Below are 22,731 nucleotides of genomic sequence, written 5' to 3' on the forward strand. Positions count from 1 at the left end.
TTGGTTTCACATCAGTAAATGAGGATAATCATCACGTAGGGTTAGTGTGAAGGCTAAATGAGCAACACTTAGAGGATCAAATCAGATAAAATTTAGCACAGTGTCTGGTGTCAGTAAACGTTAGCTCTATTACTTAGCCAGCATTTTCAACTTGGACAAAACTCTTATTAACAACCAAGGTCAAATTTGACCTTTATGCCCATCTCAAGTTCTGCCAGCTGGGCCTTGCTTCAGGTTACACACAAAGACCCTTCCTTGTACATTTTGGCTGAAGGTAAAAATTAGGAATGAGCTGAAGTTCAGCTTCAGCCTAGGAAGTTGTGCATTATCTGCCCTTCAGATTCAGCTCGTTTTTGCAAGATCTAACAACCGAATGCCTGCTCCAACCTGCTTTCTGGCACCCACAACTCGTATGTGATCAATGACCATGTAATTATATGGGTTATGGTCATACCTAGTTAGTATGGCATCTTGATTTAAGATTAATAATTGAATATCCACTTTCAAATAAAGATACACGTTTTAGATGTAACTTGCAGTGGAGATCTCCCTAAATTGAATTCTGTCAGTTCAAGTATGAATGTGCCTTTAGAATGCAAGTATTTCTTACATGATACTTGCTATAAAGATTCTCTTTCTGCTGCAAGGAAGATGTTGAAATTGGTGTACATGCTGTTACAGACAATATGCAAATGGAAATTCAGTTACATTGTTTCACTGTCAGATTTTTAGAAGCAAAGCTTACGAAAAAATTTCTTCTCAAGTAATTGTGAGGCAGTAAATGTATGCAAAAGTATTAAAAAAAAACTGAACAAGGGCAACATACTTTAGGTTTGTTTCTGGAAATATCATCCAAAAATGCATGAAGTTTCAGTTTGTGAGAATGCTTTAATGAAATTTTATCATTACTACTGACCCCCAAAACTTCATATCCAGGAGTTAAAAAGGAAATGCCTTTAACTTAGTTACTGGTGGAGAAAAGGTAAATCTTAATAATTTGATAGCAAAAAAGCACACACACACACACACACACACACACACACAATTTAACTTGACATTAACTTCATGAGTTGCTCTCTACTCTATACTTGCAAGTAACTATTTAGTATTTTAAATGAGTGGGTTAACATGAGCACAGGAGCAATTTAGCAATTGACAAAGGTGAGAAATGAATGCTTCTGAACTATATTAAACTTTAAAAATATAACTGATGTGATAAAATTATAATAATGTTTGAATAAAATTTGTTCATGTATTTTAGAAACTTATATTTTATAATAGTGATTTTCAACATAGGCCTTGGCCAAATACTAATTGCAAGACTAGACCATTGAGCATTTGGTCAGTACATACACTGTGAACATGACTTAACCATATGCCACAGTTAAGATAGGGCAATCACCAGGTTGCTTATCCAGTATAGCCCCATCTTCGGGTCACTCATTTCCCAGGTTTATGGACCTTGTGCAAGAAGTTGACCAGAATCTGTCCATCCATCTAACTCTTTTTTCTTATACTGTTTTTAAAGTTCATTTATATTTATTTTGAGAAAGAGAGCAGGTAAGGAGCAGAGAGAGAAGGAGAAAGAATCCCAAGCAGGCTCCGCACCTGTCAGCACAGAGTCCTGCACAGAACTGGACCCCAACTAATTTTTTTAAAGTTCACTTATATTTATTTTGAGAAAGAAAGCAGGTAAGGAGCAGAGAGAGAGGGAGAAAGAATCCCAAGCAGGCTCTCCACCTGTCAGCACAGAGCCCTGCAAAGAACTGTAACCCAAGAAGTGTGAGATCATGACCTGAGCAGAAACCAAGAGTCAGATGCTCAACCTACTGATCCACAAGGTACCTCCATCCATCTAACTCTTAACGCTAAAAGAAAGTAGTCAGGTAAAGGTTAAGGTGGTTGCACTTAATTGGAAATGAGACATGGCCCTCTCTGGCTAGGTTCCTCACTTTAATTTGCTAATTTATCCTATTTTGTTATTTTTAGGTCAAAACGACAGCTGAAAACTTTTCTTGGAAATGAACCATATTAGAGTTAGGCATGCTTGATCTGAAATGTTAATGACAGTAATATGTATGGGAAGTTTGATTCATACAAGCATCCAAACCTTAATATACTTAAAGCAACTTTCCCCTCTGAAAATAACATCAAGTGGGGTCAATAAATACTAATTTTCCAGGGTGTCTGGGTGGCTCAGTCCATTAAGCATCTGACTCTTGATTTCAGCTCAGTTCATGGGATCGAGTCCCATGCCGGGCTCTGTGCTGACAGAGTGAAGCCTGTTTGGGATTCTCTCTCTCCCTCTCTCCCAAAAACATATTTCATTTTATTTTTTAAAAATTTACTTATTTAAAAAACATATATTAATTTTCCTTTCAATCCAACAGGACCAGATAATCATTTTTCACTAAAGATTACAACATTTAAAATTTCAAACAATCTTATTCCCAAAGGACAAAGGTCACAGCAAATCTTTAGAAAGAGAGGCATGGTGTCTACTTGAAAATTAAGGCCAATGCCTTCAAATGAAATGGTGGTTTGTGCTCAAGTGGCCATAAAGAAGAGATGAAGGACAGATGCGGAGTTACTACTTTAAGGATTACTCATTCATAAACGTTTTTATGAACAACACAGCTGAAGTCACCCAAAGGCAAGTCACTGTAAGATTGCTGGGCCTGATTATATGCAAAATAATTAGTAGATTATGATGCATTCCTGAAAAGAACTTGAGCTTGATTTAGAAGGTCTAGTGATAGGTATATAGTAGACTTCACCATTCTCAGATTAATGCCACAGCCTATCAGTGAATTTACTTTCTTTCTTTCTGACCAACTTACCTTAGACTGGATTTGTGAACTTTGAATATATAAGCAAAGAACAAAGAAAGAAAAAGAAGTAAGACAGACCAAAAAAGTAAAAGAGTTAGCCCACCCAATGAGGCTCCTACAACAGAAACACTAATTGGTATACTTCCTTTTATTCCTCATATATGTTAAGTTTGTTCTTGCCTTTGGACTTTTACCTTCACTGTTCTCTCTGCCCATTTCTGGCTCCTTCTCATCTTTCATGTACCAGCCCAAATGATTCCCACACAGAGGCCTTCCCTGATGACACTTCCTAAGCAGTGCCTCAAGCAACTCTCTCCCTAATTCCCCAGCCCATCATCCTGTGTATTTCCCTGTCACTGTCAGAAGTTTGCTCTTTTACTACCTACCATTAACATGCCAACTTAACTGAAAAAGGGGAACTTCTCTATTTTGTTCACCACTATATCCAGGCATCTAGAAATATTTGCTGAATACATGAATGGAAAACAGGTAGGAAATTATTAGGAGAGTGCCAGTGACTTTGGAGAGGATCCAAAATGGGAAGTCATGGGAATCACTTGTGCCAAGTTCCATGATTACCTTGAAAAGAGAAGGGGAAATTAAGAGCAAAGTTGGAAAAAAGAAAAAAGGAATAAGTAAGAGTCTAATAGAGAAGGAAAAAAGCCCCATTTCAAATCTAAGGCACTGTTTCATGTTGTAGACTCTGGGTCTGGAGTTCTCTTTTGTCCAGCAAGAGAGCAGGACTCAGGATTAAAATGCCAAGAGAGGTTGGGGCGCCTGGGTGGCGCAGTCGGTTAAGCGTCCGACTTCAGCCAGGTCACGATCTCGCGGTCGGGGAGTTCGAGACCCGCGTCAGGCTCTGGGCTGATGGCTCGGAGCCTGGAGCCTGTTTCCGATTCTGTGTCTCCCTCTCTCTCTGCCCCTCCCCCGTTCATGCTCTGTCTCTCTCTGTCCCAAAAATAAATAAACGTTGAAAAAAAATAAAATGCCAAGAGAGGCTAATGTCCGGGAGGAAACAAGAGCCCTGAGTAAGGGTCCTTGCTCCATTTTAACTAAGATCAGAAGGCTTACAAACGTGATGGGTGTGAACAAAGAGACAATGAAATCTTGAACATTAACTTATGGGCATGGGGGAATGGGGGTTTTAAAGATACGTGGTGTTAGGGGTTTGAGTCAATATAAAACAAAATTCTGGCGCTGGGCAGAAGGTTGTTTACAGTGGACAAGAAAGACAGAGGATGCTACCTCAGGGTCAACAAGGCACCTTTCTTCTGCTAATTAGCTCTGCTCTGAGGTCTATAGACCTGTTTACCTATTTTGGTCCTTCCTTCCCGTGAAAGCAGCTTTCTGCTATTGTACTAAATTGGGGGGCATTTTTGCCCTGAATACCTAATCTTGTTTACCTCATCTTGGATGTTTTCATCCTGGGATTTCCTATTCCTATGCCTTTGTCCAATATTGGGGGCCTTTGCCCCATACCTAATCTTATTTACCTTGTTTACCCAAACGTGGGTGTACATCCTATGGCTAACTCTTTATGCCTTGTTAACCCATCCGTGCAAGCTCATGGAATTCCTAAGCTTATTCCCCAGTTTCACTTACTGAAGACTGCGTAGGGGTACTGCAAGCTTAGATGAAATTTATCTCATCCAGCCAATATTTGCTCAACTGCATCGGATTCTCCTTACTATCATACTATAATAAAATAAGGAAATTACAATCTTGGTGTAATTTCAATTGATTCTTACATTCATACATTTAAACTGTACATCTTTTCATTCTTTAACAGGTATCTATACTCTTTTGGTAGCCATGCTCTTCTTAACTTGGACGTTGGAAATAAATGTCCTCTACTTCTAAAACTCAATTAAAATTCAGTTATCAAAGCAGTTGCACCCTAACATTAATTACTATGCACTATTAGTATATTTTAATAGCCATATCACTACACTCAAGACTGAACGGGGAGCTGTTTTCAACCCTATGTACTAAAAATGTTTAGATATGCAAATAAGTGTTCAACTAGTATTTTAAAGTAAAAGCTTTTGAAAGTAACAAAAAGGGGGAGCCTGGGTGGCTCAGTCAGTTAAACGTCTGACTCTTAATTTAGTCTCAGGTCATGATCTCACATCAAGCCCCGCACTGGGCTCTGCGCTGACGGTGCACAGACTGCTTGGGATTCTCTCTCTCTCCCCCCCACTTTCCTCTCTCTCTCAAACATTTAAAAAAAAAATGAGAATGAAAGTGAGTAAAGAAATAAAAGTAACCAATTAACAGAGATTCTACCTCCTTAATAAACAAGGATATGCAAATTAAAGCAAGAGGTGTGTTTCACCTTTTGAAGAGGCAAAGGTGTGTTGGCAATAATAGAGAAAAATATATTCACACAATTGCAGGAGTAAAACTGATACAGTCGTACTAGAAGGAAATCTAGTATTATGTGTCAAAGTTTAAAATGTGTACATGCTTCCACCAAGCAATCTTGTGAGAAATTATCCTAAGGAGACAAGTTCACCAAGATATAGATACAAGATATTTATAATGAAAAACAAGAAGTTGCCTAAATGTTCATCCAAATGAAATTATTAAATTAGTCACAGTATATGTGGAGGCATTAAAAAAACTTTTCAACTATTGAGTGAAATAAGCAGAATATAGGGCTAGCATACATGGTACCATTGCAGGATTGTACAAAAAACAACAAAAACAGTATGTTGTGGTTTAAGTTTAGAGTAAGAAAAGTTAAGACAAAAAAAAAAAAACAAAATGTCAGAAATAGTACTGTCAATTTACTTTTACCTTAAATTTTCCAAGTTACCTCTGTCTTTTTTTTTTTTTTTTTTGATAGATTATTAAGAATAATCAGACACTAGTTAGTCAGTCAGTCAGTCAGTTTGGGTATATGAGGAAAAAGGCCCAAGCAAGAAAAACTTCACAAGACTATGAAGGAGTGCTATTTTCTTGGCCTGAACAGGGGTAAATAATGGTGTATGTATGTGCTCCCTACCTCATTTTAACCAAGTGCACATATTCAAATGCCTATTCCCTCTCAGGATATCGATTACCAACAAGTTACCACCACTCTAGGATACTAATATTTCAAAATAAACAACATTTAGTCTTAATTTTAACTGCTCGCTGTATCATCAGCCTATTTCAAGTCTAAAAGTATTCTATTAAAAAATCCTCACTGAACCACTGAAAATTTTCAACAGTGACAACTATTCCCTGCTTTAAATATAAAGTGGAAAAATCATACACAAAATAGCAAAATGATAATCTTGTGGCACCTCAATGTCATTCTACTCTCTGTATCTGAACAAAGAAGAACGTTCTATAACTGAGTTCATGGTAGCTTTCTTTCCTCTTCACATGTTACCAGTGTATACTATAAGAAGTTGTGAGGGGTGCCTGGGTGGCTCAGTCGGTTAAGCGGCCGACTTCGGCTCAGGTCATGATCTCGCGGTCCGTGAGTTCGAGCCCCGCGTCGGGCTCTGTGCTGACAGCTCAGAGCCTGGAGCCTGTTTCGGGTTCTGTGTCTCCCTCTCTCTGACCCTCCCCCATTCATGCTCTGTCTCTCTCTGTCTCAAAAATAAATAAACGTTTAAAAAAAAAAAAAAGTTGTGAAAAAAGCTCTATTTGCTATCCAGATAGGAAGCTGCTGAGAAACAGGTTAGTTTTTAAACAAAATGAGCTCCTCTGCCCTCCATGCCAACCACTAAGCAGGTCTTTCCCATTTATTCATGATTGATGTAGTAGTTCTCAGCAACATGTACACTAGTTCCATAATCATTCTATTCCCATTCTTTCATCTAACTGTCCATTTGGTCACATAAACAATTAGTAATGTGATGGCACAAATTTCCTTTTAGTTCTTAATTTTTAAAAAATGTTATGATTTTATTTTCAAATTTTGTTTAAATTTTTTTTCCTGTGGAGTGTTTTTTCAAAATATTTAAGCAAAGTTTGTGACAGCTGACCTGGCATCAAATGCTATACTTAGACATTCCTAAAGTTTATTTTAAACTAAGTTGAAACTAAAACTCTCATATTATTGAACACATTTCTAGAGATACATAATTAAGGAAATAATTCAAAATGGGGTACAGTCTAGTGTTTATTTTATGTTATGGCAGGTACACTTGAATTTCAAAAATTTAAAACATATAAAAAGTGGTTAGGGACTAACATTTGTATCAACAATTGATAAATGTCTAAGATTGTTTATTATACAGCAGGGTACAATGGTAGTGCTAATGCCAGTAGGGCACCATGGAAGTTAGTCTAAAAATTATCACCAGGCTTTATACAAGCAACAACATATGCTGCTGTTTTAGAATTTCCGACATAGTCTGCTTCTAATGCTAAGCAGTCCTTTAACATTTTTAATGTTATATAGTGTTACAGTATTTAGTTTGGCAAATGTTTCAAAATAAAGTAGAAATGTATTCATAACATCACAGAAATGCACATCCAGTTTTGTTTTCAATAAGAACCATAGGTACAGATCAGAACTCTTCCCTATATGAAATAATTTACACACAGATGAATGCTATAATATCACTATCTAAAATAATCACTAAATACAATTCTTTTTCAGAAATAAACAAGCAAAGGGTTTTTTCATTTTCAAATATCAAAAACATAGAGATAATGTATGCTTTCCAAACAATGATATTCTAAAATTATAGGAATAATTTTAGTGAATTCAGTGAAGGGAAAAGCTAATAAATCAACCAAGTATACTGTAGTACAACCATATTAAATGAAACCAATGATCAGAAAATACAATCGTAGGAAAGAAATTTATAATCCACAAAACTGCTTTTCAGGCCTCAAGGTAAAACAGTTCCACAGTTTACAGGTAAAACCAAAGCAACAAAAATGCGTGCTTGTCTTCAATAAGTAGATATTTTATGCGGAAGATGTAACACTTTGCTTGTAGACAGCGTGGTATGCATTTCTCAGCAAGACATAAGGAAAACAAGATTCCAAAAGATCCATTGTCAGGAATGGGGATTCCTGCACAATCTGAAAAGTTGCAAAAATTCATCAAAGAATTGAAGTTATTTATAATGGGAACATTTACTCATAGCCAGTAAATCATAATTTCTATAGTGTTCTTATTAGAAATTGATAGAAAATTATTTTCCTTTTACTTTAAAACCTGAAATATAAATGTGTCACAATGTTTTGCTAGCAAAATGTCTAAAATCACCACTTTTCAATGAAGTCTATTAATCAACAGGAATATATTGAGCACTTTCACATTTGCCCTCAACAGTACACTAGACATGCAAGACAATACAAACATATTCAAAATATGGTCCATATCATCAAGTCCCACTGGGTTCCCAAGACTAAGTAAAAAAGCCAAATAAACATAAGACCAGCTGTAATGAAGTGGAAAGCCAGGAGTTCAAAAGGGATGAAAGATTAATGTGGGCCAGAGTAATGAGGAAAGTCTACCTAGACAAAGAGTATAGCTATGGCGTATGCTAAATCATAAGACAGATACAGATCTCTGCAGGAAAAGGAAACTATTTCAAGTGAGGGAAGAGTCACATGGTAGAAACAAGCATAGCTGGTTTGGATGGTGAAGAGACAGCACTGACTAGGCATAGAGAATCCAAGAATGCAAATCTTTTATTTTGTTGTCTTCTGATATGGTTGCCATTTGGTAAAATACAAGTGATGTCAGTCTTTCCAGCAATATTTAGAAAGAGTGAACTGAACAGAAGGGATCAAAAAGGTACTTCAGCTCTTACTGATATTTAATTACTAAATCCCAAGAAAAGACTATCAGGAATAACAGAAACTTTGTTGTTGTTAATAAAAAATAAAACGAGACTTACCATATCTAGCAGTAAATAAACAGATTCTCTATTTCTTGTTGTTGTTTTATCTGTCTCCTGGCCAATTTTCAGTAGACTGGAGGATGCAAGCTTAAAGTATACAGATATCTTAAGTAAGTTTTAATGTTCACAAGTTACTTGTTTATTTTCAGTATGCTTCAACTTATCATACAGCTACATATAAGATAATGGGCAAAATTCTAAGGCAGTCCAAACATCAGCTTAGAAAAAAAGATCATATTGCAGAGCTCTAGGAGAGATCTGTTAAGGGAAAAAATGTCAAATGGCTCCTTGATTTTAATGCCTGCCTTCACCTGGTCCTCCTTCCAGAAAAAATAAATAAATAAAGAGAATTTATTCTGTTGTATCTGACAGTTATCATTTTCCTCATAAAATGTCATGAGTTCTGCTATTAGATTATACATACCGCCAGAAATTCTTTCAGTCGGTCTTCAATGCTTCCTTTGTGAATTGTAAACAAAGCTGCAGCGATCTGGTTGATGGCTTTAGCCAAGCAATGTATGTTGTTGCAGTGCCCTGAGAAAGTGCAAATAGGGTTTGTGGTTTTTGCGAGACCCCGAAATTTCAAATAATACATAAAAGGCAAATCTTTAATGAATGACTTCACAATCTACATAGTGATTCAAAAGAGTTATTAAAAAGAGTTGGGACACAGCCTGCCTTGCTCTCCTTTCACTGTTATGAGGACTAGTGCTTTCAAAAATACTATAGCAAAAAAAAAGCAACAAATGATTATGCCTGTGTTGAACAGGCATATTTTCAAAAAAATCCCTAAAAGAAATTATACATTAGTTTTATATTCTCTCCGAAACCTAAAAAAGAAGTTCTCAGCTGCTTTACATTTTGGCAATCTTCAAAACAATCTTAAGAGTTGGATACTCCCTCACCATCCCCTGTCACACACAGTCAAGCACCCAAAGGTTCACACACACACACATTTCATATATCAAGATATGGAAAGCTTAGAAAAAGAAAATCAACTACTCAAGGCTACAAAGCTACTTAAGTGGCTAGTAAGTTACCCTACATTCTATCATAAATGAACATTAATTACTTGAAGAGTATCTATTATATCAAAACTCCTGACTTTTTCATTGCCAAAATAATCTTAAACCACTATTACCTTCTATAGCCGGGCTATACTGAGACATCACATTACTAGCCAGTGTCGGCAAAGAAACTGCCACAAAGACCATAAGGAGGCAGGCAATTTTATATTCTTCTTCTGGACTTATGTTTTCTAAGAGAGAAAATTAAAAATAAAACCAAGGTACTTCTTTACAATTACTTGACTTAATAATTAAACCAGAAAAAGTAATTTTAATTTTTGTATAAAGTACATTACTGAGCTTCTACAGAACTAATCAGAACTGTTATAAGAAATATAGAACAGAAATAATATACATCATTGGTTATTATCACTACTCAAGCATATTTCGAGAACCTCTAACAAAAAGACAATTTTTTAAAAAATTGTAAAATTAGGGGCGCCTGGGTGGCTCAGTCAGTTCACTTCTGACTTTGGCTTAGGTCATGATCTCACAGTCGGTGAGTTCGAGCCCCACATCGGGCTCTGTGCTGACAGCCTGGAGCCTGCTTCAGCTTCTGTGTCTCCCTCTCTCTGCCCCTCCCCTGCTCATGCTCTGTCTCTCTCTGTCTCAAAAATAAATCAAAAAACATAAAATAAATAAAAAATAAATAAAAATTGTAAGATTATAGGGTAAAAACTGTGATTAGGATAAGTGGAATCCTAAAATTTCTTAATTTTTATTTATTATTTTAGAGAGAGAGAGAGACCGCGCGCACGCACTAGCAGGAGACAGGGGTGTAGGGGAGGGGGAAGAATACTAAGCAGGTTCCACGTTCAGCGTGGAGCCCAACACGGGGCTGGATCCCACAACTCTGGGACCATGACTGAGCTGAAATCAAGAGGATGCTCAACTGACTGAGCCATCCAGACACCCCCTAAAATTTCCTAAGTGTAAACTGGTAAGTAATTTTTTTTCAAATGTTTATTTTGAAAGAGAGAGAGACAGACAGACAGACAGACAGACAGACAGACAAGCAGGGGGAGAGGCAGAGACAGAATCCCCAGCATTCTCCACACTCAGCGTGGAGTCCAGAGCCGGATGCAGAGCCTGATCTCACAAGCATGAGATGATGACCTGAGCCAAAATCAAGGGTCAGACACTTAACCAACTGAGCAACGCAGGCACCCCGAAAACTGATGTTACTGTATTAAAAAATTGTTTACTGTTGTTTAGAAAATTTATTATATCATAAATACTCTGTAATGTCATTTAAAAAATCCTTACTTTTTTTCTAGAATTGATATAAAAGTGATTTGAAGTTTACTATTACTATTTAAAAGACATAAATGTGGAAAGTGGAGATTTCCAACCTCTCCATTTTAGAAGACAGAAGGAATCAGTCATAAATAAAAATAACTAGCACCGCCCTAAGTCTTTTAAGACCTAATCCTTTCTAAAACATTTATTATAATGTGTATTAAAACTGCATGTTACCTAGGCACTTGAATCTGGTACCTGGGAAATTCTAGTTACCCTACTATTCATCCCACCACTTATACGTAAGAATTGAAAGAGCCAGAATGTGTTTTTAAAATTTAGTTATGGGAGCACCTGGCTTAGTCGGTTAAGCATCTGACTTCGGTTCAGGTCATGATCTCACGGTTCGTGGGTTGAGCCCCACATCAGGCTCTGTGCTGACAGCTTGGAGCCTGGAGCCTGCTTTGGATTCTGTGTCTCCCTCTCTTTGGTCCTCCCTCTCTCTCTCTCCCTCTCCCTCCCTCCCTCCCTCCCTCTCTCTCTCTCTCTCTCAAAAATAAACATTAAAAAAAACTTTTTTAAATTTAGTTATGAAAAATGTAACTGTGGCAAAATGAGTAATCGAGGCACTCATGTGACTATAAATTAACATATTGCATGGAGAATGAGACAAAAATCAATGTTAAATAAAAAAAGAACAGATGAACCCAGCCAAACATGCTAGGTGCAAGAGGACAGGGATGGGCACTTAAGTATCAGAAACAGATAAAATGTTACTTACTTTGTAGAAAAATCTAGAAATATCTACAGCATTCTGGGTATTACATTTCAAAGAGCCGGACTTACAATCTTTTAAATGTTTAATACAATATAACAATGTACAGACTCTATGGTAAATAGCTCTAGTTCAATGAAAATAGGACACCCTTTTCCAGTTATCAATTATGCTACCTACTGGGCCATCTCCATTAGTATACAAATGTTGCTAGTTTCTTTCCTGAAAAGAATTCTTCTCTTGATTTTTTTAAAAAAATGTTTATTTTTGAGAGAGAGAGAGAGAAAATGCGAGCATGCATGCAAACGAGTGGAGTTGGAGCAGAGAGAGAAGGAGACACAGAATTCCAAACAGCACAGAGACCGACGCAGGGCTCAAACTCATGAACCACAAAGATCATGACCTGAGCTGAAATTAAGAGTTGGACGCTTAACCAACTGAGCCACCCAGGTACTCCAGCCCTTCTCTTGATTTTATTCCTGCCTCTAACTACTGTAATTTCATTTCTTTGCTCCCTTTTACAGTAAAGTTCTTGATAGAGTTGTTTTATACTGATTATTTCCTATTCCTTTTTCCAATTCGCTTGAAAAAAGCCCTAACAGCCTTTTGCTCCAAAAATTCCACTGCTCTTGGCAACATTACCTATTGCCCATATTAATTCTACAGAGTTGATCATTTCCTCTCCACTTTGCTGGAAGCTACTCTTTCCTAGTTTTTCTTCTCCTTCATCCATCCTTCTTTCTCAGTTTCTTTGTTGGTAGTTCCTCCTCTTCTCCTGGAGTTCTTAAAGTTGCAAGTGTCCCAGGGCTCAGACCCTGATCCTCCTCAGGTAACTGATCTCAGTAATCTCATCTAGTCTTATGGTTTAAATATCAACCTGTATGAGGACTATGTTCCAAACACCAAAAATAAATAAATAAATAAATAAATAAATAAATAAATAAATAATAAAAATAAAATGCAAGTTTGACATTCAGCAGGCATTTGAGTAAATAAGTACCACATCTATATCTGTGTTGCCCTGATAATTTTAACTAAGACTAATATGTACTTACTAATGCATTTTACCTGATTTTTGTGAGGAGAGAGCTACCACCAAGGCAGGATCAATCTCACAAGGTAATCCAGCAGCTGATGATAACTCATATACATTCATTGCAACCTGATGAAATATGTAAGAATTACAGAGTAAGAAATCTCACTTTAGTAAGAAAAGATAATACTGTTTATATTAGAGTCTACCTACAACAACACTAGATTTCAAAGCTTAGGTGAAACAGGAACAACAGCACAACTAACCTATAATGAACAACTGTAATTAGTTCATGATGTACTGCTTGTTAGAACTTCCTGTTGTTAAGGCCAAAGAAAATTTGTATACTTTCTGTGTAAAATGCCAACAAAATCAGCCTAACATTATTTTTTTTGGAAGTATGGATATAATGTATCAAGTCAAAAGATAAATAAATGAACAAAAGCAAATCAAAATCACTGAACTTATATTTACACTCATACTTATTTAATGAAAAACTGTGGTGGTTCAATGACTCATCATACCATAGCCATAAATATGGTAAATTACTTACCAATATAGAATTTTTTAAAAATTTATTTTGAGAGAGAGAGAGCAAGTGAGCAGGGGAGGGGCACAGAGAGGAGAGAGGGAATCCCAGGCAAGCTCTACACTGTCAGTGTAGAGCCTGACACAGGGCTCAAACTCAAAACTGTGAGATCATTTACCTGAGCCGAAATTAAGTGTCAGATGCTTAACTGATCAATGCACCCAGAAGCCCCCATAATAGGTTTTTTTTTTTTAAGTAAGCTCCATGCCCAACGTGGTCCTTGAACTCACGACCCAGAAATCAAGAGCTGCATGCTCTACCAACTGAGCCAGCCAGATGGCCCATCATAGATTTTTAAGGAGTAATGACTTAAAACCCCATAAAGGAATTTCTAATGACTAAAGTAATTCTTTTCGGTGTCACATATGGATTTCATGTATTTAGGAGATATATATATAAAACCACCTACATAATTTGTTACCTCTGATAGTGCTACAAAAAAATTCAGTATAAAATATGAAGTAAAACTGTGTATCTTAAAATAAATAGAAATTGCCATGGATTAAGTTCTAGGAAAACATTTTTTTTTGTGTGTGATCCACAAAAAAAATTACTCCACTCACTCTACACACAAAAAAATAACTCAAAATGGATTATAAACTTAAACATAAGAGCTAAAACCACAAAATTCTTAGAAGTAATAAAGGTATAAATTTTTCAACTGTGGGTTAGGCAATGGTTTCTTAGGGAACCAAAAGCAGAGGTAATCAAAGAAAAAAAAAGACAAATTAGGCTTCATCAAAATTAAAAACTTTTGTGCTGCAGAAGATATTATTAAGAAAATGAAAAAAACAGCCCACAGAACAAGAGATTTGCAAAGCATGTTATCTGTTACTGGACTTGTATCCAAACATATAATGAAGTTTCTATCTCAGAATTAAAAGGGCAAACAATCCAAGTGAAAAAATGAGCAAATGATATGAACAGATATTTTTCCAAAGAAGATACACAAACAGCCAATAAGTAGATGAAAAGATGTTCAACATCCATCATTTCAGGAACATGTTTAGCAAAACAAGGAGACACCATTTCATACACACTAGCATGGTTATAATTAAGAAGACAGACAGCAACAAGTATTGACAAGGATACAGAGAAAGTGAAACTTTCATACACTGCTGCTGAGAATGAAAAATGGCACAACCATTTTGAAAACAATTTGGCAGTTTCTCAAAAGGCTAAACATAGAGTTTCCATATGACCTAGCAATTCAATTCCTGGCATATACTTAAGAGAAAGGGAAGCATATGTCCACACAAAAACCTGTATATGGATAGTCACAGAAGTATTATTTATAATAGCCAAAAAGTGAAAAGAACATAAATGACCATCAACTGATGAAAGGATAAATAAAATGTTGTATATCCATATAATGGAATATTATTCAGCAATTAGAAATGAAGTATTGATACATGCTACATCAATAAACCTTGAAAGCATTATGCTAAGTAAAAGCCAGTACCAAAAGACTACATATTGTATGATTTATATGAAGTGTCAAGAATAGGCAAACTTACAGAAACAGAAGGTAGATTAGTGGTTGCCTAAGGCTGGGACTAGGAACAATTAGGGAATTACTGCTAATGGGCATAAGGTTTCTTTCTGGAATGCTCTAAATTGGCTGTGGTGATAGTTACACAACTCTGTGACTATAAATAAAGCTATTAAAAATATGTATCAGTCGGTTAAGCATCCGACTTCGGCTCAGGTCATGATCTCGCAGTTTGTGAGTTTGAGCCCTGAGTCGGGCTCTGTGCTGACAGCTCGGAGCCTGGAGCCTGCTCCGGATTCTGTGTCTCCTTCTCTCTTTGCCACTCCCCCACTTGTGCTCTGTCTCTATCAAAAATAAATAAATGTAAAAAAAAAATGTTTTTTAAATATGTATCTGGAGGACTGGTGGTTGCCAGAAGGGAGGGGGACTGGGCAGATGGGTGAAGGGAAGTAAGAGGTACAAACTTTCAGATATAAAATAAGTCACATGAATGAAAAGTACAGCATAGGGAATATAGTCAATAATGTTATAGGAACTTTGTATGGTGACAGATGGTAGCTATACTTATCAAGGCAAGCACTTCATAATGGGTATAAATGTTGAATCATTTCATTGTACATCTGAAACTAATGTATTGTATGACAACTATACTTCAATTAAAAATAGATTAATTTAAAAAAATACATGTTTGGTTTTTTTTTTAAATATGAAGTTCTATTGAAAGTTTGCTAAAAACTAAGCATAATTATGTTGGTGCTAAGAGAATTAAATAGTTGCTCAGAATATTAATTAGTATTCTCATAATCCACACACCAGTGTATTCTCAAGGAAGGATTCTTTAATGTTTTAACTTTTTTTTCTACAGTTGTTTCCACTTAACAATTTTGCACTAATCATCATACATGGTTTTCAATTATAAAATCGTAGGACAATCATTGATCTCAAATGTTTATGCAAAGCACTGTGGGAGAAACAAAAATATAGAAAACACGGTCTTCAAAATGTTTACAACTTAGTATAAATTTAAAAGGAAAAACACAATTATAATGCAAGGCAGAACTTATTTAACTCTACAATGGATAAACAAAAAGTTGTCTGATAATAATAAGAAAAAAGAAATCCTTTATTGCCTGGGGATCAAGGAATGTTTCTTAGAAGATGGCAACTCAATCACGCCTTAAAAGATAAGCAGGATTTCAAAAGGCAGAAACAGAAAAGGGCAAGATTTGCAGGTAGAATAAATGAGAGGATGACACAGACAGATGTGAGCATGCACATTGGGAAGAACTAGTTACCTCACAGGATACATATATGAAGAGAGGGGCAGAGGAAGAAAAGGAAAGGGAAGAGCACAGGACAAGGATGGACAAGCGATGAAAGATAAGCCTCAGAAAGTGAGAGGCTTCAACCTGAGAAGACTTGAGTGTCATAAAAAGACTTTAGCGTAACCTTTTCAGTCACTGCATTTCAAAATATGAAACAGAAAATAATCTTTCCAAGACACATGAAAGTTTAGAAAACATATACATGAGGTCACTTACTGGATGTGTAACTACTGGTTAATTAATGCTGGGAGTAAATAAGTGAGTTGGATTTCATGATCAAAAAATTTTCAAAACACAAATCATAAACTCACATGTGGTTACTAATCTTCTCTTATATGCATAAAAACAGGATATTACAATTTTATTATACCCTATAATTGACATCCTTTTATAAGACTTTTTAAACATCAATTAAAAAAAACAGATTGAGGGGCGCCTGGGTGGCGCAGTCGGTTAAGCGTCCGACTTCAGCCAGGTCACGATCTCGCGGTCCGTGAGTTCGAGCCCCGCGTCAGGCTCTGGGCTGATGGCTCGGAGCCTGGAGCCTGTTTCCGATTCTGTGTCTCCCTCTCTCTCTGCCCCTCCCCCGTTCATGCTCTGTCTCTCTCTGTCCCAAAAATAAATAAACGTTGAAAAAAAAAATTTAAAAAAAAAAACAAAAAAAAAACAGATTGAACTTTACTTTATTTAAAACAAAACAACTCCTATCTCAATGGCTTGTTTTTCTTATTCTGCTAATAATGACCATGTATAAAAAGCTATAAGCTTAAGGAAAAAAGACCAATACCAACCCACTTTACATTGCTATAGGTGACCAAGGAAGATGAACTTTCAAAATGCCCACACAGCATTTTAGTGCTAAGCTCTCAAAGATGTATTTTCAAAGGCCAGCATGCTAATTAATCACTCTAAAACAGAAACTTTACAATTGTTTTGAGTTTATTAAATTTTATTTCATATGTAACTCATATTTCATTTTAGAAAATGTTAAAATCCAAATAGAAGTTTTATTACCTTCATATCAGTTTCTCTTGGAATGTGATCCTTGAAATCTTCAATTGAACTTACAAGAAAAGGAATGTGGTAAGATAAGACCTAGGCAGGACAACAAATAAAAATGTAGACTTATTTTTAAATGGCAAATCCTAAATTTATTAAATATTACCATTCAATTATTTCTAGTTTTCATAAAAATTATTTTACTTTTTCTATTTTCACATGATTTTCTAAAGTACTAAGACACGGAGAAATGAAATATGTTTGATGCCAAGCTGAGTAAAGCCAAAGTGGAAAATGCTTCAATGAAGAGTGAAGTTGAAAATGTAGTAAAGTATCTAGGCAAACTATACCTCCCACCCCCAACTTCAATACCAAAATAAAAAATAAATTTAATAACCCTAATTTCTACATATTTGATTACATATAACTATGAAAACTGGAATTTTAAGTAACTTTTAATTTCTGGGAAATTAACAGGGATTATTTGACTGGATATGTACTTATAATGGTTTCTTACATCTCTAAGTGCTTCTTGTGCCAATGATCGGAAGGACAAAATTACACCAATTATTGTCATCCTCTTCAAGACACTGTCAACAGCTAAATTGGAAGAAAGGAGAGGAGAAGAACAGGAATTAGAGTCTTTCTTAACTTTGGAGAAAACTTTTAGTTATAAAATTCCCATGATAAAAGGCACAATAGCAGTTTGATTAGAATAAGTGATTAAAGAGGCAAAGGTACTGAAAGCTGATATTAAAACTAAGGAAATTATAGTTTACTTCATATGGAGTACACACTATTCTTTAAAATGATTTAGATAGTTCACCAGAATCTTGAAATAATCACATAAGCAGCCACCCAGATAATCCTCTCAGAAATGGTAGAAGTAGGAGGGTGGAGAGAGAGACTCGGGGAGAAAGAGGAAGTTGTCAGAGTGGACAGGAGTTAAATGCCCAGAGGTCCCAGAACATGGAGATGATAAATTCTTAAATTGTTGAGGTGTGGAGAGTTAAGAAACAAAAAATGACTACTGAGATCACAAGCAGTTTTGGTAAGACCAGGGTGCTAAAGACTATAAACAGATTTGATAATTTACATTTCGTTAGAAAGCATTATTCTGAAAATTATTATTATATATTCAGTATTAAAACTTAACAAACTCAAGGCAATTAGAACTGGAAGGATCAATACTTTCATATTTTAAAAAGCCAACAAACATTTACTGAATTATTCCTGATATATAAGGCATAATACTGTATAATAAGAACACAAATATAAACAGAAAATAATCTAGACATTAAGTAACAGTCTAAACGGACTGCCAAGAAAATTAAGAAAATATGATCCTATTTATGAGATAAAAGATATACAGTTGACCCTTGAACAACACAGGTTTGAACTGTGCAGATCCACTTACATGTGGATTTTTTTCCACAGGTAAATGAAGTACAGTACTATAAATTTATTTTCTCTTACGATTTTAGTAACATTTTTTTCTCTTGCTTACTTTATTGTAAGAATACAGTATATAATACATATACCATATAAAATATGTTAATCAACCGTTTATCAGTCTTCTGGTCAACAGTAGGCTATTCGTCGTTAAATTTGGGGGGAGTCAAAATTTCTATGCAGATTTCTGACTACGGGGGTGGGGGTCAATGCCCTTAAACCCCATGTTGTTCAGAGTCAACAGTATATAATATATATATGTATATATATACATACATATATATATATATTACATATATATACATACATATATATATACACACACACATATATATACACATATATTTGATAACATATTTCTAGAAAAACATATAGAAAACTGTTAACTATAGTTGCCTTTGAGGAGTAGGATTGCAGAGAACTGTTTTGACTTTCTACGTCCTGTGTGGATTGTTTAAAACTTCACCATAGCATCTTTATTAAAACATACTAACAGCCATAACAGAAGCCAAAACGTGATGAGAATTAAAACAGTAGTGTTAATAAAATGAGGTGAGGCACAAATATGTTATACAATCCACATGAGCAGGAACTAGTCTAATCAATCAGTATTTTTAATCTTTCTCTAACACTCAGTGGAGTGAAACTCAGACTAGAAGATGTTTAATGACACGGTTATTCAAGAAAGAAGACTAGGAAATTGTTACGAGCCAGAAAAGGAGAGAAGAAAAAGGGCGAAAGGAACTATTTAAGAAAATATCACCCAAGATGGTCATAAAAGAACATTAAGAAGACAAAAGCATTCCACATCAGCAAACAACAAAAAAAGGGAATCCAGAAAAAGGAAAGGCAGAGAGTATATCAGAAAATAAGTAGTGTGGTATAATCATATATTTTCCAAGTGATGATACCCAGAACTTAATCAAATAATTTTGCCAAAACTATATCCCACAACCTCCCCTTGAACAATAATGACACATTAAAAGTTCTGAGGGGCGCCTGAGTGGCTCAGTTGGTTAAACATCCAACTTTGGCTCAGTCATGATCTCGCTGTTCGTGTGTTCAAGCCCTGCACCAGGCTCTGTGCTGAAAGCTCAGAGTCTGGAGCCTGCTTCGGATCTGTGTCTCCCTCTCTCTGCCCCTCCCCCTCACACTCTCTCTCTCCCTCTCTCAAAAATAAACATTAAAAAAAATTTTTTTTCAAGTTCTGAGAAACTTCATGGTAAGAAATGTGTTTAACTTATTGTTAATGAATTATTTTAACCACTGGCACTTCCTCTTAGCCTCCATAATTTATTAATATCTTGCTATGCTTTGAATGTTTAAGTCTCCACAAAATTCATATATTAAAATCTTAAGCCCAAAAAGCTGATGGTATTAGGAGGTGTGGCCTTTTGAAGGTACTCAAGCCATGAGGGTGGAACTCTCAATAATTTGATTACTGCCTTCAGTAAGAGAGGCTTCAGAGAGAACCTTATCCCTTTCAGTTACGTGAAAATACAATGACAAGTCTGTGACGCTTAAGAGGGGCCTCACCCAACCATGCCAGCAGCATGAATTTGGACTTCCAGACTCCAGAACCGTAAGAAACAAATTTCTGTTGCATACAAACTACCCAATCTTTGATATTTTATTGTAGCGGCCCAAACAGGCTAAGGCATATCCCAAGACTAAGAGCAGAGGCTATGTGGACCTCAGGCCAGGCAAGAAAAAGCAGTGGGGAAAATAACGTTTCTAGAAAGAATGTCTGGATAGGAGGCTGATCCAAATAATGGCTTTCTAATGCCATGCTAAGGAGTTTGAGACTATGCTCCAGCAAGGAAAGGTTAGTAGTTCAGGTTTGTTTGTTTGTTTGTTTTTTAATATAAAGAGTGATAGGAAAAGAAACCTTTAGAAATACGACTCTAAATGTGGAAGATGGGTTAGAAAGGGAAGACTGGATTCATTAGGAAGCCACAACTGTAGTTCACAAAATAATGACAGAGCCTTAAATGGGAACCATGGGAATAAAAGGAATAGATTCAGGCATCACATTTAAGAGGTGGAGTCTGAAGGAGTTAAAAGTTCAAATCTATGGCAGGTAACATAAAATAGTTAAGTAGAATGGGGAAAGAATAATGAGAGGAAGGAACTGGAGAAAAAAAATTCTAAAGGGGGCAACTGCTTATTAGCTCCAGCCAATCACTGCCATGTGGGGAAATATGTCCTAGGATTCAGGAAGGAAGCCAAAAGTTTGGATATTTATGCAAAAAGCTTTCATTTTTAAAATAATGATCAAAGAGACTGTGTTTTGTTTTGTTTTGTTTTTTAATTTAATGCAGGATAGAGCCAAGCAAATCCTATCCTTGGGCCAAACATGACCCACCAATTTGCAGACTCTAATCTGGAAGATACAGCTACTGGATGTGGAATGTGATGACAAGAAGAGTCAGAGAGCATACCCAAATTTCCCTGTGAGAATCACTGGCTGAATGGCATGGGAGGTAATAAAATGGCAATAAAAGTGTATCAGGCTTTCTCCCCACCCACTTATACCTCCCATGAGGGGAATATCCTTCCTATTCCAGAGATGTTGCCAAGTACCTGTGGGTCATATAGCTGTAGATATCTAACCGTGTTTCTCAAACTTCAGTGTGAATCAGAATCACTTGTTGGGTCCCAGCAAATTGATTTAGTAGGTCTGGGGTGGAACGCCAACAATTTACATTCTTAACAAACTCCAGTCCATGGACCACACCCTTGTCAAACTAGCACTTGGTATTAAATGCCTGGAGCTCCAGAGAGAGAATCAAGGCTAGAGATGAATATTTAAAGAAACACTGATACATAAGACTGGATACATTTTCCCAATAGGAGTGTAAAATGCTGGCTTGCAAAAGGTAAGAGACAAAAGTATTGGCAAATGAAGAAAATGAAGTTTCAATAAAAAGGAGAGCAAAAGAGGTAATACTACAGAGAAATCAAGTAGAATAAGAAAAAGGACCAGATTTTGAAAATGGATAGTCACTAATGACCTGTTCCAGAAAGGTTTCAGGAAAGTAACCACATTATGATGTACAAGAGTAGAAAATTTGGAAGACAAAAGAGCAAATTCAAGCTAGTAAAATTTAGCAACGTGAAGAATGGTAGGGATGAATAAGAGGCAAGCTTAACAAAAAACAATAACAAGTGTTATTTTACAAGCAGTATCTGACTTCCAGGGGGTAGGAGGTTTTTCTGGGATCAGGGAAACTGCTTGCAATAAGTGTAGCAAAGTCAGAGTATGACAGCACAGAGGAGAATGCAATTAAAATCACTAAACTTTATAGTCCAGAATGGATAAGGAAGTAAAACCAGGAAGTGGCTGATTAGAAAATAGAGAGAGGTCAAAGTTTCAATAAGCCAGGACAAAAAATTTAATAGGGGCAAAGGAGTGAGGAGTGGGAAAGCCATAAGATTTTTGGCTTTTCAGGTGATAAAAACATTCAAAGTACTGCTAAAGTAAAGGTCTTTGGAGGCAACTTGTAGGTTTGCAGATGGTGGCAAAGTCAGGGCAAAATTAGGAAATAAAGATTTATAATAAGAAAGTCAATAAAGTTATTAACCTAGCCCCATGAGACACACTGTGAGAAAACAGAGAGACATTATTAAATTTGCTCAAGTCACATAGCTAGAAAGTCCTAAAACTGAAGATTAATTCCAGATTACCTCCCAATTCAAAGCTACTTTTAATAAATTATACTGCTTTTTAAAGGTATTAAAAGAATGTGGTTGTCAGCTATGAAAGTCAAACTACTACAAAAGTACATCAACTTCTGGATGTAGGGTAAAGGAAGCACAAAGATAGGGATCTAAGACAAAAGAATTTTGGAAAATAGTTCAACTGAAAGAAGAGCTTTCTCTACTCCACTAAATAAGCCATTCGCAAGCAGATCTTTTCTTTTTTCAAATCCCCAAAAAGATTTAATAAATTCTATTTAAAGGCAAATTTGACATACATGGGTCATTAAGACTCAGCAATTTAGATTTTGGCCAATTCCGTTAAGTCATGAATCACCACTACCACATACAAAAATTCAAGTAAATAAAATC

General features: G+C 36.0%; 1 protein-coding gene across 4 annotated transcripts in view; it reads right to left on the bottom strand.

Annotated features, from left to right (window-relative positions):
• Nucleotides 1–6,935: 6,935 nt before the first annotated feature.
• The window catches only part of NCKAP1 (NCK associated protein 1), a 109,486-nt gene continuing 93,690 nt past the window's right edge, over nucleotides 6,936–22,731 (bottom strand). For all 4 annotated transcript variants that reach the window (XM_030324879.1, XM_030324877.1, XM_030324878.1 and 1 more), the window contains 7 exons: nucleotides 17,726–17,808; nucleotides 17,224–17,304; nucleotides 12,839–12,932; nucleotides 9,831–9,947; nucleotides 9,114–9,223; nucleotides 8,687–8,776; nucleotides 6,936–7,862 (listed from right to left, as the gene is read on the bottom strand). In XM_030324879.1, coding sequence (XP_030180739.1) covers nucleotides 7,746–7,862; nucleotides 8,687–8,776; nucleotides 9,114–9,223; nucleotides 9,831–9,947; nucleotides 12,839–12,932; nucleotides 17,224–17,304; nucleotides 17,726–17,808 — 692 coding nt within the window. In that variant the 3' untranslated portion in view covers nucleotides 6,936–7,745. The remainder of the gene's footprint in view (nucleotides 7,863–8,686; nucleotides 8,777–9,113; nucleotides 9,224–9,830; nucleotides 9,948–12,838; nucleotides 12,933–17,223; nucleotides 17,305–17,725; nucleotides 17,809–22,731) is intronic.

The sequence above is a fragment of the Lynx canadensis genome, chromosome C1 (assembly GCF_007474595.2).
Source record: "Lynx canadensis isolate LIC74 chromosome C1, mLynCan4.pri.v2, whole genome shotgun sequence".
Lineage (NCBI taxonomy): Eukaryota > Metazoa > Chordata > Mammalia > Carnivora > Felidae > Lynx > Lynx canadensis.